The 14,331-nt window shown below is 40.2% G+C and overlaps 1 protein-coding gene across 2 annotated transcripts in view; it reads left to right on the top strand.

The window, feature by feature from the left end:
* The first annotated feature begins 202 nt into the window (after positions 1-202).
* The window catches only part of LOC139460656 (G-protein coupled receptor 84-like), a 33,202-nt gene continuing 19,073 nt past the window's right edge, over positions 203-14,331 (top strand). Inside the window, exon 1 of one of the 2 annotated variants that reach the window (XM_071242131.1) lies at positions 203-488. In XM_071242131.1, coding sequence (XP_071098232.1) covers positions 333-488 — 156 coding nt within the window. In that variant the 5' untranslated portion in view covers positions 203-332. Of the gene's footprint in view, positions 500-14,331 lie in introns of both variants that reach the window. The other variant, XM_071242141.1, reaches the window with a different exon arrangement.

Genomic DNA, 14,331 nt, shown 5'->3' with positions numbered 1-14,331 from the left:
TGTTCAACTCGCCATTAAACCAAACCCTCTCAAAAACTAACTCCCGACTTCGCAATATACACCTCTTGAGTGGCGTTTCAAATTATACATTCGATTATAGAACCCGATCTTCTGACACTGATAAGAATTCCTCGCCTCTTTTAATCAGGACAACACAGCAGCCTAGCCATTCATTCACACACCACAAACATGAACTAGTAACACACGAAGCGCGGTCGAAGCCTTAGTGCCTGAAGTACAGCTAGACAAATCGTTTCAGAGAAGCTGGCTAACAACACGAATCGTACAACCCTGTCCAGGAAACGTTGTCAAACAGCTTCCTATCAGCCTTGATGTGGATTGGGGAATTTAAGCTGCACGGCTTCAGTCATTCAAGCGTTCTACATCTAGACGATAGCGCGGGGAAATTAGTCCCGCCTAGCGGAGGGATACTGAAGCGATATGCCGTGGGGATATTCCTAGAAAGCGGGAGTGGGATAAGATCAATGGTGCGTCCGATGTAAGTATACACATGCCTGATGTATTACATTATTTTGTTATTTATAATAATGTCGTGAATGACACCAAGATGTGGTCTTATTAATTGTGCATTTATTTCCCATGAGGAAGGCGAATCTGGTGTGTGTTTTTGTAGAAGTGTAGAGTGTCAAAGATTTAGAACATGCTTTAAATATACGTTTAGCGGTACGAGTTGTGAACAGACGTTTAGCGAATATTCTAACCGAATGAAAACATATTTATTGAAAAGGCACAAATATGATGAGATTGTAGACATACTTTTACAAAGTACTACTTCAATTTAACAAATGTAATTTTTTTGATGGATTTCGATGTTATTTTACTATATACATACATTTCGTGAAGTAAGGCTAAAGGTGTTGAGGGCATGGAACAGAGTTGCGTGTATTCTGTTGCATTCTAATTAAGTATAGGTGTAATAATAGCATATAAGTATAATTTGTCCATGAGGGCTTCATCCCTTCACATTCTTACGTTGGCGCCTGATAGTAGGTAACAAGGGAAGGGGGCGGAAGAAGTACATGTATACCCTTATACCGTTGAAGACCTACATGACTGAATTCTTCCTTGACCTGTTTGGCCGTTGGAGTACCCTTGTGTTTAAAGCGTTCGTTTGGCATGCCGAAGGCCCGGGTTTGGTTCCACACACGGGTACAATGGTTGAAGCCCATTTCCGATTATATTGATGGAATATTACTAAAAGCGGGATAAAACCATATTCACTCACTTGCCTGGTTGAAATAGTCTGCCATCGTACCCCGAGTCGAGTCCGACACTTATCATTGCAGTGATTCAAACCCCAGATATCATTGCCTTCTGCTTGTCGCCACGCTACTGCTGAAAGTTTCTGACCTCTAAGTAATAGCCCTAAACTTCAATAAATAATGAATTCGTGAAAAATTCAACTTTTTATTATTGATTTTAACCATTCTTAGAATGATATCAGCGGGTTGCTATGATTGAAATACACAGTTCGTCAATGAAATATTGTTTTCCGTAAATAAGTCCTGTAATAGGTAGTCATACTGTCGACATAACCACAAGTATGGATTCTCTATTTGGCCAATGATATTTTCCAACCAGTTCAGGGTACTGTCTATTACACTATAGCTGAAATATTCCTGATTCTATGTAAAATATTGACTCACCTACTTACTCATTTTACATAGTCCTTTGTGCTGAGTATCGTCGACCGTTTATAACCCAGACGTTGTTCCACTTCCACTGATAATTGATTTCTTCTGATACGCATCTTTTTTCGTTTGGCCATTGTTTATTTCCGAACAAACACAAAGTTTATATACACATTGTAAGGGGGGCAATATCATGCCCACCGGCCCTTACTGAGAGCTCTCGACGTTCTGTTCGTAATTTGAAGCTTGGTAGTCTCTCCACCACCCCATCCACAAGCCACCACCTCCACTTCACCCACCAGCTATAACATTAGGGCGGGAGAAGGTCTGCCCTTAAAGTACTCGGAATGACCTACTGGAAAGTAATGGAAGAATGCAATAGCTAAACCATTACAAGCGTCATAGGTGACCGTTTGAACAACGAAATATAAACTAACCCCCGGCATGTATGTACAAGTCATTTGGAATATCAATAGTCAAAAGCATTAAAATACAAATTGAAGAAATATCGATACATATTGATATACATTGTGAACCATGAAACTAAACATTACTCCGCTAAGCAATTCTAGAATTTCCTCACCTTCAACGTTTGTTTTCTCGAAGTACTGTTTGTCTCGAAATGTGTTTTCGGTCCAAATACATCATTCATAAAAAAAACATCATGTGAATGACTCTCAAAACTTCAATCACAGGGTATTTTGCTGTGGTCATGCACTTTAGCTTGGAGTTAACACTGTACAATGTCATTCAACTAAGCCCTGGCAGAGCGCATCACAACCACTGTGCCCATAGCCATACTGTCTATAGGCTCTCCCGTTGAATGGGGAGGCACAAAGAGTTGCCTCGAGCTCTGAAGAACGACGTTGTATATGTAGTTTTACCAGTTCAAACTATGAAATAGTTTGAGTAGAACTTATTAACTTATAATAGGGATGGCTACGGTATCGTTCAAAACATAGACCCTTAGCTCGCCACCGGACGCGAAAATGTATGCTCCCTAGTCGAGACCTTAGTGACGTGTTTCACAAACTGCTGTACATAGAGCAAACATCCCAACGATCGCGAAGGTGACGCGGAACGTTCGCGTCCGTTTGAGCACTTGTTATCAGAACAAACGCGTCATGGTAGCGACACAGGGAACATTGCAACTTGAGTAGTAGCGTAGTGCAGAATAGGGGAGTGGGAAGCAGCCATCTTCTTCAAGGACTCCTTGGAACATAACATCGTACATCTAACATATGTTTATGTTCCAACACAGATGTGTGATGACGTTTATTGAGCGAGGGGCACCTTGTCTCGGCGCTTGTGAGTAGGCGAGTAACATTACATTGACGACATCTCACCACGTGTACGGTTCCGCGTGCACAGGGTATGCTGTCCCGGTGCATATTTAGCGAACCACACAAATAATGTATGTGACTTAATAAGATGCAATCGTTCCCAGTAAATTTCTCATTTCATAAAATTCTTTATAAGAATTATATGCAAATAAAACGTAGCATTCTAGACCGTTTTGTTATTTTAATTGTTACAAGAGTCATAGGTCACCGACTGACCAACGAGATACAAACCTATTCCCATACATGTAAATTCAAGTGAATTGGGATATCAATAGGTAAAAATAATGACCAACAAATTTACGAAATCTCGATACATATTGATATACATTCTGAAAAATGAAACTAAAAAATACTCCCATAAGCAATCCTAGAGTTTCCTCGCCTTAAACCTTGTTACCTCGAAGTACTGTTTGTCTCCAAATGTTTTTTCAATCCAAATGCATAATTCATAACAAAAACATCTCGGAGTACCTCTCATTATAAGATTTAATGCAAATAAAACGTAGCATTCTAGACCGTTTCGTTATTTAGTCAAATAGGTTGTGTCAAAGTGTGCCAAGTTATGAATTTAAGATACTGTAACATGGTTCTGTATTTCATAGTTGACATCCACAACGAGTCTTCCATCTATTCTATAGATGTTCAATCATGTTCAGTAAACATTTTTTATCAGATCGAGTTTTGGTTGCTCTAATCTGGTAACATATGGTATTCCTGAATTATAAAAATACACAACATATTAGCTATAATTTGCCTTGTTTTGGTCGAAGCCGTATGGCTGACTTAGTGGTTAAAAGCTTTCTCTCGTCGCCATGTCGAAGAATCCTGTTCGATCCCCACTCGGGTGTTATTGTGAGTGTAAGACATTTTAAAATGGTTCTGATAAGGCAGCTCTGAGCTTGAAGAACACTGCTTATCGTAGTCATCCTCGCCGGTATGCTGTAATACATAGCTAACATTCACAGACTGAGCCATTTCCGTCTATTCTATATATACGTTCAATCATCTTCAGTGAACATGATTCATTAGATTGACACAACATTGAGACATTATTTATGATTGTAACTATATCCCGTTACGTTTTGATTCGCCTGTAGTCATTCCTAAATATGTATATGTAGCTGTTGGTCCATGGTCACTTGGTCCTTTCTACACGTAGGAAGGTGACTCCTGCGAGTTTCACGGGCTTCGGCCCTGTCCCATACTGAAACACGGGCAGCATGTCTCCTCAGGCAGTACACTTTGTTCGAATTATGCCTCTTTTCACCTAGCAGTGAATGGGTACCCGGTAGAATAGGATAGTAACCCGGTACTACTGAGACTAAAACTTTCTAGATCGCCATACGGCAGCTTTGTTTGTATACTCCTCAGGGAGCTAAGAATGCAATTTGAGCGCGCGCGGATAATAGTACACTGTAATATCAATGCGCAGTCACTTGGTAAATGTAATCTGGCGCATTATAAACGTTGGTATTAGGTTTAGTATTCGTACTTGTTTCCCTCGTCACACCGAAGGCCGGGGTTCGATTCCCTAAATGGGTACAATGTGTGAAGCAAATTTCTGGAAATTGTTGCGTAAAACCATAATCACTCACTCACTCACTCACTCACTCACTCACTCACTCACTCACTCTCTCTCTCTTTAACTACTACCTTAAACTATTACCTTAAACAAGCAAAACCCAAACGTACATTTTGTTAAATATATATTTTAAAGAGAGACCGCTTCCACTCTCCATGGGGGCGGTCGGGTAGCCTAGTGGTTAAAGCGTTCGCTCGTCACGCCGAAGACCCGGGTTTGATTCCCGACATGGGTACAATGTGTGAAGCCCATTTCTGGTGTCCCCCGCCGTGATATTGCTGGAATATTGCTAAAAGCGGCGTAAAACCATACTCACTCACTCACTCCACTCTCCATGGAACGTGGATACTGTGTAGTATTTAAACTGCATTAACTTAACATTAATGAGCACTTTATACCCACATCCAAATTATAGGCCGGAATTTCAGCAGGAATTTCCGATTTATTCTTGGTTGGCTCACCAGTGTTAGTACGGCCTACATACTTTTTAACATCACAGGGGAATGGAAATCACTAAATTTATTAACTCTGGCAGTTTGATATCCTCGGAAGTGTCGAGTTCTACCTATGACGTTAGTTAGACATACCTTTCAAGCGTTGAGCCCCGGCAATGAAAGCCGCGTAAAACAACGTGGAACGCATCTTTTCTATGGTATGGAGACATCAGAGAAATAGCCCAATTAGCAAACAAAAAGCAAAAATGTTTCCAGTCTGCAAAACATTTATATTTGGGATACCCCTTCCTTTGTAAAGTACAAGTACCAGTACTTGCTTGGGTTGAGTCCTATCCGGGATTCGAACCAACACTCCCAAATACCAAATCTGGCACAAAATTAAATAAGAAGACTCTACATATTAGCTACAGTTTGCCTACCTTGTTTTGTTTAAAGCCCTTATGGATAACTTCGTACTCACAGATTTCGCTCATCACCATGTTGCCTTGCTCCAAGTCTGTAATGAATTATAAGTCCATGGGTGTTTAGTAATTCTATCCTTATAATAGGATATATGCCACGACTTGATGTCCCCCGTTGTAATTGAATACCGATAAAAATGGCGCACAGCTTCCCTTGATTAGTCTCTGCATCATCACGTGACAGAGATGTGAGGACGAATGAGTGAGTGGAGTTTAAAGCCGCTTTGGAACAATATTCAGTTATATCACGGCGTGTCATGTTGGAGGAAAGCCCTGAGTGATGTAGGTCTTAGACGTTTACGACTATCGTGATACCAACGATAACGGGTGCTGACACACCTATAAACGGCTGGGTTTCGAACCCACGATCAGAATGCATCTCTTCACAGTGAACGGTGCTGGCATAGACAACTGGGCCACCCGGGTACCCAACGTGTGTATGAATATCCCAATCTAATTAAAATCAGATCATATTTTACGCTTTCAATGAGATTGATAAATATCCCTACATCTCTGGGGGTTTAATCCAAAATCTTTTAATAGCGTATGCAGTAGGGTATGCTTGAGGGAGGTTATCATACGGTGCTTATTAATCATGCATTCTGTCCAAACATTTACGCTTTCTTTACTCAGTGTATATAATTGGTCTGAGTCTTTTCCTGACATCAGTCGTCCCAAATGAAGAAATTACCCACCAAGCAATGCATATCCAGTGAGGTTTTCAATTAACCCTTGATCTTTCGTTTTGGCTGAAAATTTTCCAACTAATAAAAGGATCCGAGAATTTAAGTTAGTGAATGGATCATAGCGTCCACGTAGATCTCATGTGAAGTGGATAAGTATTCAAGAGGCAGCTTAACGCACTGGAGTTTTGGCTATAACCGCGGACAGGTGGGGAATAGTTTATGTTGGCAGGTGAAAAGAAGCCATCCCAGAGCGCAATTGGAGAGAACACACGCCACGATCTGGTCATGAAATTAACACTTCCTTTCTTCTTATGAGCTCCTAAATTCCTGGCTTATAACATCGAAATACTACATGATGGAGAAGTTACTCGAATTTGTTGAATCCGGAAGGAGAATCACTTCCGGGATCAGTTTTGAGTGATTTCTCTGACTAAAACCATATTATGGTTTATATTTACTTTCTCTGTAATTTCCATAATGACCTATAGTTGCGTCAGTTATACTTGCTTATGATGCATTTAAGAATGGCCAGTGAATTCCTGGTCAGAATCAACTGCATGAACAATAGCATGACGTCAGTATAATTGTTTTAATGTGATAAATAGCTTATTCATATTACTGTCAAAGTACATGATTGCATTTTTACAGAAAATCAAGTAACGTTACCCTAATCTTACTTATGTTCATAAAATGGCAGTATCGTATGAACATGATATCTGTCGTAAAGGAAGCCATCGATCGATACCAAAAGGCTTCTCATCTTAAAGTACCGCGTGACCTAAATACATGTACGTCACGATGACTTTCATTTCTGCTTGCGACATTAGTAATTATCTGAGAATAACAACGCTTCGAAAGAGTTCAGTGACGACCTTTAATTCTGAAGACTTGAGTTGTAAAGGGGTTGTCACGATGATGTACGTATTAATTAAAAAAGTCTCATATTGGAAAAAAAAGCTGCGACAATAACATTTTCTTTTTTTTTAACTTTTTGCTTATCTTCATATTGGTGATATTTGTGCACCTTATTATAACTGTTTTATTGAGATCACACAATATGGAAGCCGAGTTATTGTGCATGACACAGACATCGATCTGAGATCGACTCATACCCTGATACACCATACCCGTGCTCTAGGCTTTCACGGAAGTGGTTGAGACCTGCATCACTTCGGGCTTTCCTCCCACATTAAGCTGACACGCTGTGATATAACTAGAATACTGTTAAAATAGAGAGAGAGAGAGAGAGAGAGAGAGAGAGAGAGAAAGAGAGGAGAGAGAGAGAGAGAGAGGGGGGGGTATGCGACATTACAATTCGCCGCACATTATGCAGTTATAAATTAAAAATATTTTTTCAACGTCTTATCGCCAGACGAACGATATCGACCGTTGGTAATAACATAAAAGATAGATTGAATTATTGATACATGTCACGGTTCAAATGTATATAAGATCGAAACCAATATTGCTTCAAATAAACTATTCACTTACACTAAAATACGAAATATATCTTAATCACAAGTGTCTCTGCGTATATTCATTGGTTCGTTGCGTTGTATGAATGACCAAACAGCTGCCAATAGTCCTGAACTAGCTTTAATTAGGTTCACGTAGTGTTACATTGTTTTCTCCTATACATTATATATGTGACAAGTTAACACAGAACGACGGAACATTAATTATCTTTCCTTTCCTTTGAACACCGTTATAGTTTTGTCACGGTAAGTCAGCTTCACGTGAGAGGAAAGCCAAATGTGCCAAGAGTCGCTGAACACCAAAGAACCTATGGAGAATTCACATCATATTATAGTACCTAGTGACAGGTAGACCAAAGACTTTTTTGACAGACCTACGTAGAACATTCACATATACTAACCAGTGACAGATTGACAGTCTATGTAACATTCATATATACTACCCAGTGACAGATTGACAGTCTATGTAACATTCATATATACTACCCAGTGACAGATTGACGGTCTATGTAACATTCATATATACTACCCAGTGACAGATTGACAGTCTATGTAACATTCATATATACTACCCAGTGACAGATTGACAGACTATGTAACATTGTTATATACTACCCAGTGACAGATTGACAGTCTATGTAACATTCATATATACTACCCAGTGACAGATTGACAGTCTATGTAACATTCATATATACTACCCAGTGACAGATTGACAGTCTATGTAACATTCGCATATACTCCCCAGTGACAGATTGACAGTCTATGTAACATTCATATATACTACCCAGTGACAGATTGACAGTCTATGTAACATTCATATATACTACCCAGTGACAGATTGACAGTCTATGTAACATTCATATATACTTCCCAGTGACAGATTGACAGTCTATGTAACATTCATATATACTACCCAGTGACAGATTGATTGTCTATGTAACATTCACATATACTACCCAGTGACAGATTGACAGTCTATGTAACATTCATATATACTACCCAGTGACAGATTGACAGTCTATGTAACATTCACATATACTCCCCAGTGACAGGTAGACAGATCTATGTAACATTCACATATACTACCCAGTGACAGGTAGACAGACTATGTAACATTCACATATACTCCCCAGTGACAGGTAGACAGACTAGATAACATTCACATATACTACCCAGTGACAGGAAGACAGTCTATGTAACATTCACATACATCGGAGATACGCACGAACGTGTATATCTGTGGAGCTTTCACGAAAAGCAGAGATATACTCACCACCAAAAGAAACGTGAATCATAATATCATAAAGAGATGTTTCCAGTGTGTACCATTTAATGACAAAACTAACAATCGGTCAAGTGTTACCAGAGTGTCTTTATTCCTATAACAATATGCTGCACGTGTTTTCCAAACTTTACACGCTAACGCTGCACGAGACGGATGTTGCATCTCGAGTCATGGGTCTGTGACATCATATGTGATGCGTTCATGAGTGTCGATTCACACAATATACCAGTATGTTCGTTTGTGCGTCGAACCAAACTCATTTTTTCTTGAATATGAGTAATTTTTCATATATTAACCAACATGTATGATATTCGCGTTTCTTTTGTCGGTGAGTATATATACTCATTTCTAGGCATATTAATATCTGGTACACACAAGACTATACATGTGCTCACCGAGTCCCTTTAACGAAAGAGATGTGGTGAGAAAAACGTGAAGACAGACCTCACTGATGGTGCTGGTGTTATCGCGCGTGGTTGGGTGTACTACGGATGCCTGGTACTGGAACTGACAGCATCAGACAAACTGTTAGTGTGGTTTTGTAGGCATGGAGTCAGTTATTTACTTGGACACTATTTAAAACAAATTGTGTGCTTTTATTGCTTTCGGGAAACCATAATTCAGTACGAGCCGGCTATTTTCAACTTCGATAAAAAAATATATGAAACTTTTATCAGTTTTCATAATCGTTATTTCGTTTGTTCGGAGAAATGGATTATAAAGCTACAACTAATGCCTACCATGTCTGCAGCAGTCATTATCTTTGACAATGACAGATGATAAATTTCCGTTCACACAGTTGTTTCTGGACGTGCTTGTGTTTGACATGATGATGAACCCTTCTGTTTAAACATCAGAACATTTTCCTGGCAGACTTAATCATCTTTTCTTGTTCTTCACTGACGGATGCCCTGTTCATTTTCATTAAGTCAGACAAGTCTTCTAAGGCGCCGCGATTGGGCACGACAGAAACCTATGGTTGTGGGTTCGAATCCCTATTCGCCCCGATTATGTTTCTAGGTTTGTCAGCACCATACCTGTGCTCGTGGGTTTCACCGAAGTGGTAAACGTCTGAGACCTGCATCACTTCGGGCTTTCCTCCCACATTAAGCTGACACGCCGCGATATAACTGGAATACTGTTAAAAGCGGCGTTAAACCCAACTCACTCACTCATACATGCATGTACTATCTTAAACGCATTGAAGTATCCTTCTGTTCACTTAACACTGTCCTAACTACGAGGTTATGTTGTCTAGGTTCTGATGTTGCCGTCGTTATGTACAGTACAATTCTTTATTAAGCTAATATGGATAACATAATAATTGCGGTACGAACAATGTATCTTCAATGTGTCTCTTGGGAGATTTCGTTCAAATACAGTGTTACACGTAGGTCTGTGAGAATGAATACCTTCAAGATGGACATCAAGTGGACGAAACGCTGGCTTTGATTTGAACACAGAACTATACAGATTGGAATTTGTCCTTATACGTTCATTCGCCACCAGCTTCTCACCTTTTACAAACGTGTTGTGAAATCTAAACGACAATGTCCTGTATTTAATCAACATAATAACAATAATTTTGTCGGGTATAATCACCCAGTACTCTTGTCAAAGCATCATCAGCTGCTCACGAATGAATGTCACAACATTAGAGTGTTTCATCAAGTGTATGTTTGTATCAATTGATTAAACATGGCTTTAAAACAGAAACAGTCGGTGATAAGTCCTTATCCTCAGCGGGTTCATACGAGGAAGAAATATCATAGTCAAAAGTAATACAGCTATAAATGAACCAAATCGATATGAAACTAAGAATGAAACGATAATGATCCTTTTAACATCTGATAAATAAACTTTTAAATGGGATACTAGTCTGCAAATGAATATTTCTAACGTGATCAAATGTTATTAGAAGCACCAAAAGGCATCTTCAAGATGTAAAGATTAATTCGCATCAGCCCTTAACAACCTTACATGAATTCCAACGCCAGTGCGGAAGTTATCTTGTACTCAATACGGCAGATCATCCATACAAACCAATCAAAAAGTGATATCTCTTTTCCCCGTTTCTCGCCTTAACCTCCGGTTTGACCTTTGGCCATTCTAGAGGCTTGCAGCAGTGCCTGCTATCTATATCCGCTCGGAATCTTCAAGACACAAACCAACGAAGCATTTATTGCACGGGTAATTGACGACCCCGTGCCGACTGATATCAGGAATCTGAGAAATCATTCCTTGAGAACTTTCATGAGAAGGAGAATTGGGCTTATCTGTCAGCACCACGGCCGTTAGATATGTGTAGAAATGTCCAAGCATTCAATGGAATCACTTCAAAGACTCACCAACATTCATGGCGAAATATCAAGGAAGTACCACGTGGCTAACATTTATGAATTGATGAATAATATTATGTATTTTCAAGACAAGTACATTAAAAAAATTATAATTTCCAAATAATTGCACTATTGAAATTGTGTTTATTGTACACATTGGACAATTGGTAGATGGAACAAGTTTCATTGTCACATTTAAGAACAATGTTTGGTCCAAGTGTATGTCGGTTCAGTGGATATAGCGTTTGCCCTGAGAGCGGAAGGTCGGGGTTCGATCCCCTGCCGCGTTACACCAAATGGCGTTAAATAATGGTACTTGTTGTTACCCTGTCTGGCGCTCGGCATTAAGGGGCTAAATCAAGGACGGGTCGCCTTGGAGTCAGTATACTGTGTCTGGACGGGGTATTTTTGTTAAATTGCGGCATCGTATCTCAGTCGGCTAGCACTATAAATCGGCATTAGTCCTGACGAGTACAAACAGCCACACTTACACGTGCATTCACGTACGCGCAAGTACAATAATCTTGGACGCGACGTTAAACCTTATTTCACCTCACCTTCAACCATATCCTCAGTCATTGCAACCACCGACAAGAAACCAGAAACCTGGTAATTCTACTCAAATGGTGAACCAACATGAGCATATGGACAGTTACATTTGTCCACGGAATCATTTATTTGCAAATCCCCATGTTTGTTTTCTTTGTCTTTGTAATCCGATTCCCTTCTCCCCAGACGCCGTTGGTTGATCGTTGTGTACGTAGCCTTTCCATCAAGTCACAGCTAAGTACACAGTGTCCTTTACGAGAACATTAAGTCTGCTACGTACCCCTTGGCACTTCGCTTCCAGACCAAATCAGTATTTGTAATTCAAAACAGGTTTGTTTCACACGACGCTTTAATGCTGTCAATAATTTCGAGGCGTCATGGACCTCCAGTGATATACAGCATAGACAGAGATTAGTACACCAGTGTCTGTCAGATACTACATGTATTTAATTTACACCGAGGTGTTTCAAAACGTATCTAACGAGCTGAAGAGAGCCCGGATCTTATGAAACGAGTTGTATAAAAGGTATATGACAGTCATTGGTTCAGTAATCTGTTTCTTACACACCCAAAAATCGCACTATTTTTGCATCATTTGGAAGCACATTTATTTTTTCGCATCGGCGCATGGATACATAACACAACAGTCACGTGTGACGTCGCCCGGCGTTCTGCTTACTACTCATACCAAGTGTGACCCTCCACATAAAACGTTCCCGCCATATCTGTGGGTTATCAAGGCTATGAAGGTAATCCAAACACTCGAAACCTTTAACGTTTCGACACAGAAGTAGGTATATTCGACTGAACGATGAGAAACTTTTCAATGACTTACAATCAGAAAAGTAGTCCGTCATAATCTGACCTAAGGTCATCGCCATGAAGTAACCAATCACGGACCTGTAATTCAATGTCACACATATGACTGATACCATTTATCTCAAATGGGTTTATCACCACCGGGTGCTAAAGAAATTGTGAAACTCGTTCGTCTGCACTGTCCGGATTAACGAGGTTTCACCGTATATAAAATCGTAATATACGTGTGATGCCTTTTTATGCCGGTGTGGAGTCGCAACTAAACTGGGAAAGGCTTAATGAGAGATTATCATATAAATAAGTACGCAATCTTAGATTTCCCAATATCCGCATGCCATACATACGAATGTTAAGCAGCACGTTGCTAAAGTTTTATTGTAAATACCATGGTGTAGGTTTTCTTGACTGATATATGTTCTTATATAACATATTCTTTTGATGGGTTTTGGTTGTAGGTAGCTCAGTTGTAAAAGTGGTCCCTCGTCATGCCGAGCGTCTTGGTTCGATTCCAACATTGCTACACAGTCCATATTTGTGCCCGGACATGTTGTAACTGAATAACTGCTAAAATCTGCGAAAAATGAACTTTCTCACTAAGTTTGAATAATAGCTACTGCGTGCCTGACAATGTCATCGTCTTGAGTGTTCACTCACTACAAATGTTTAAAGCAAAGAAGGTGGCCTGGTAGATTCATTTTTGAACTGATTAAGCTGACACGCCATGGTATAACTGAATTATCTTGGCATTAAACCCACCTCATTCCCCTCTAGATGCACGGTTCTCAAATAAAAACATACATTTTTATACAACGTTCACCCTATTTGAACTCCACGGACTTTCACATTGAATGTACATATGGTGCTTCCTCGTATATACCCAAGGGTGTACGGGTGGACCAGCTGTTACAGGCGCCGCAATGAGCTGTACAGTTGCGTCCCTTAGCAACGTCAGGAACCTGTGATTGTGTTCTCGAATCTCAAATTCACCCTGATTCTGTTTCTGTTTCATCGCCATACCTGTGCTCAGGGATTCCACCAAAGCTGTGATCTAGTGAGTGAGTGAGTTGGGTTTATCGCCGCTTTTAACAGTATTCCAGTTATATCACGGCGTGTCAACTTAATGTGGAAGGAAAGCCCGAAGTGATGCAGGTCTCAGACGTTTACCACTTCGGTGAAACCCACGAGCACAGGTATGGTGCTGACAAACCTAGGAACATAATCGGGGCGAACCGAGATTCGTATCCCACGATCATAGGTTTCTGGCGTTCCCAAGGGACGCAACTCTGCACAGCGAATCGCAGCGCCTTAGACGACTGGGCCACCCGTGCCCCCAGTTGTGATCTAATGCCTGCGTGACTCATATATCAACATCCATGCTTATCGCTATGTTGTTGTTAAAAACATCTTTTCTCATCACTGTGAATAGAAATTGAAAATGTTAACAGGTGGTGCGTGTATTTAACAACATTTAAAACTGGAACCTGTTAAGTTCCAGTGTATGCTGCTAGATCCGAATGAACCTGAGCCAGGCAGCCGAGGTGACCATACATTTTTGTGTGTTTCATCGTGTTTAGTTAGTATCCAATCCAACGCGGATCTGGATCACCCGCGGGGTGGAGGTGGTAGCGAAGGTTCTTGAGTGTTATTAAATTACACATTTGGTTGCGGTCACTGAGTACTGC

This window comes from Haliotis cracherodii, unplaced genomic scaffold (assembly GCF_022045235.1).
Source record: "Haliotis cracherodii isolate W230 unplaced genomic scaffold, xgHalCrac1.p SCAF_1, whole genome shotgun sequence".
Taxonomy (NCBI): domain Eukaryota; kingdom Metazoa; phylum Mollusca; class Gastropoda; order Lepetellida; family Haliotidae; genus Haliotis; species Haliotis cracherodii.
Note: the sequence above shows the minus strand (reverse complement) of the source record. Positions and strands in the feature narration are given on the sequence as shown.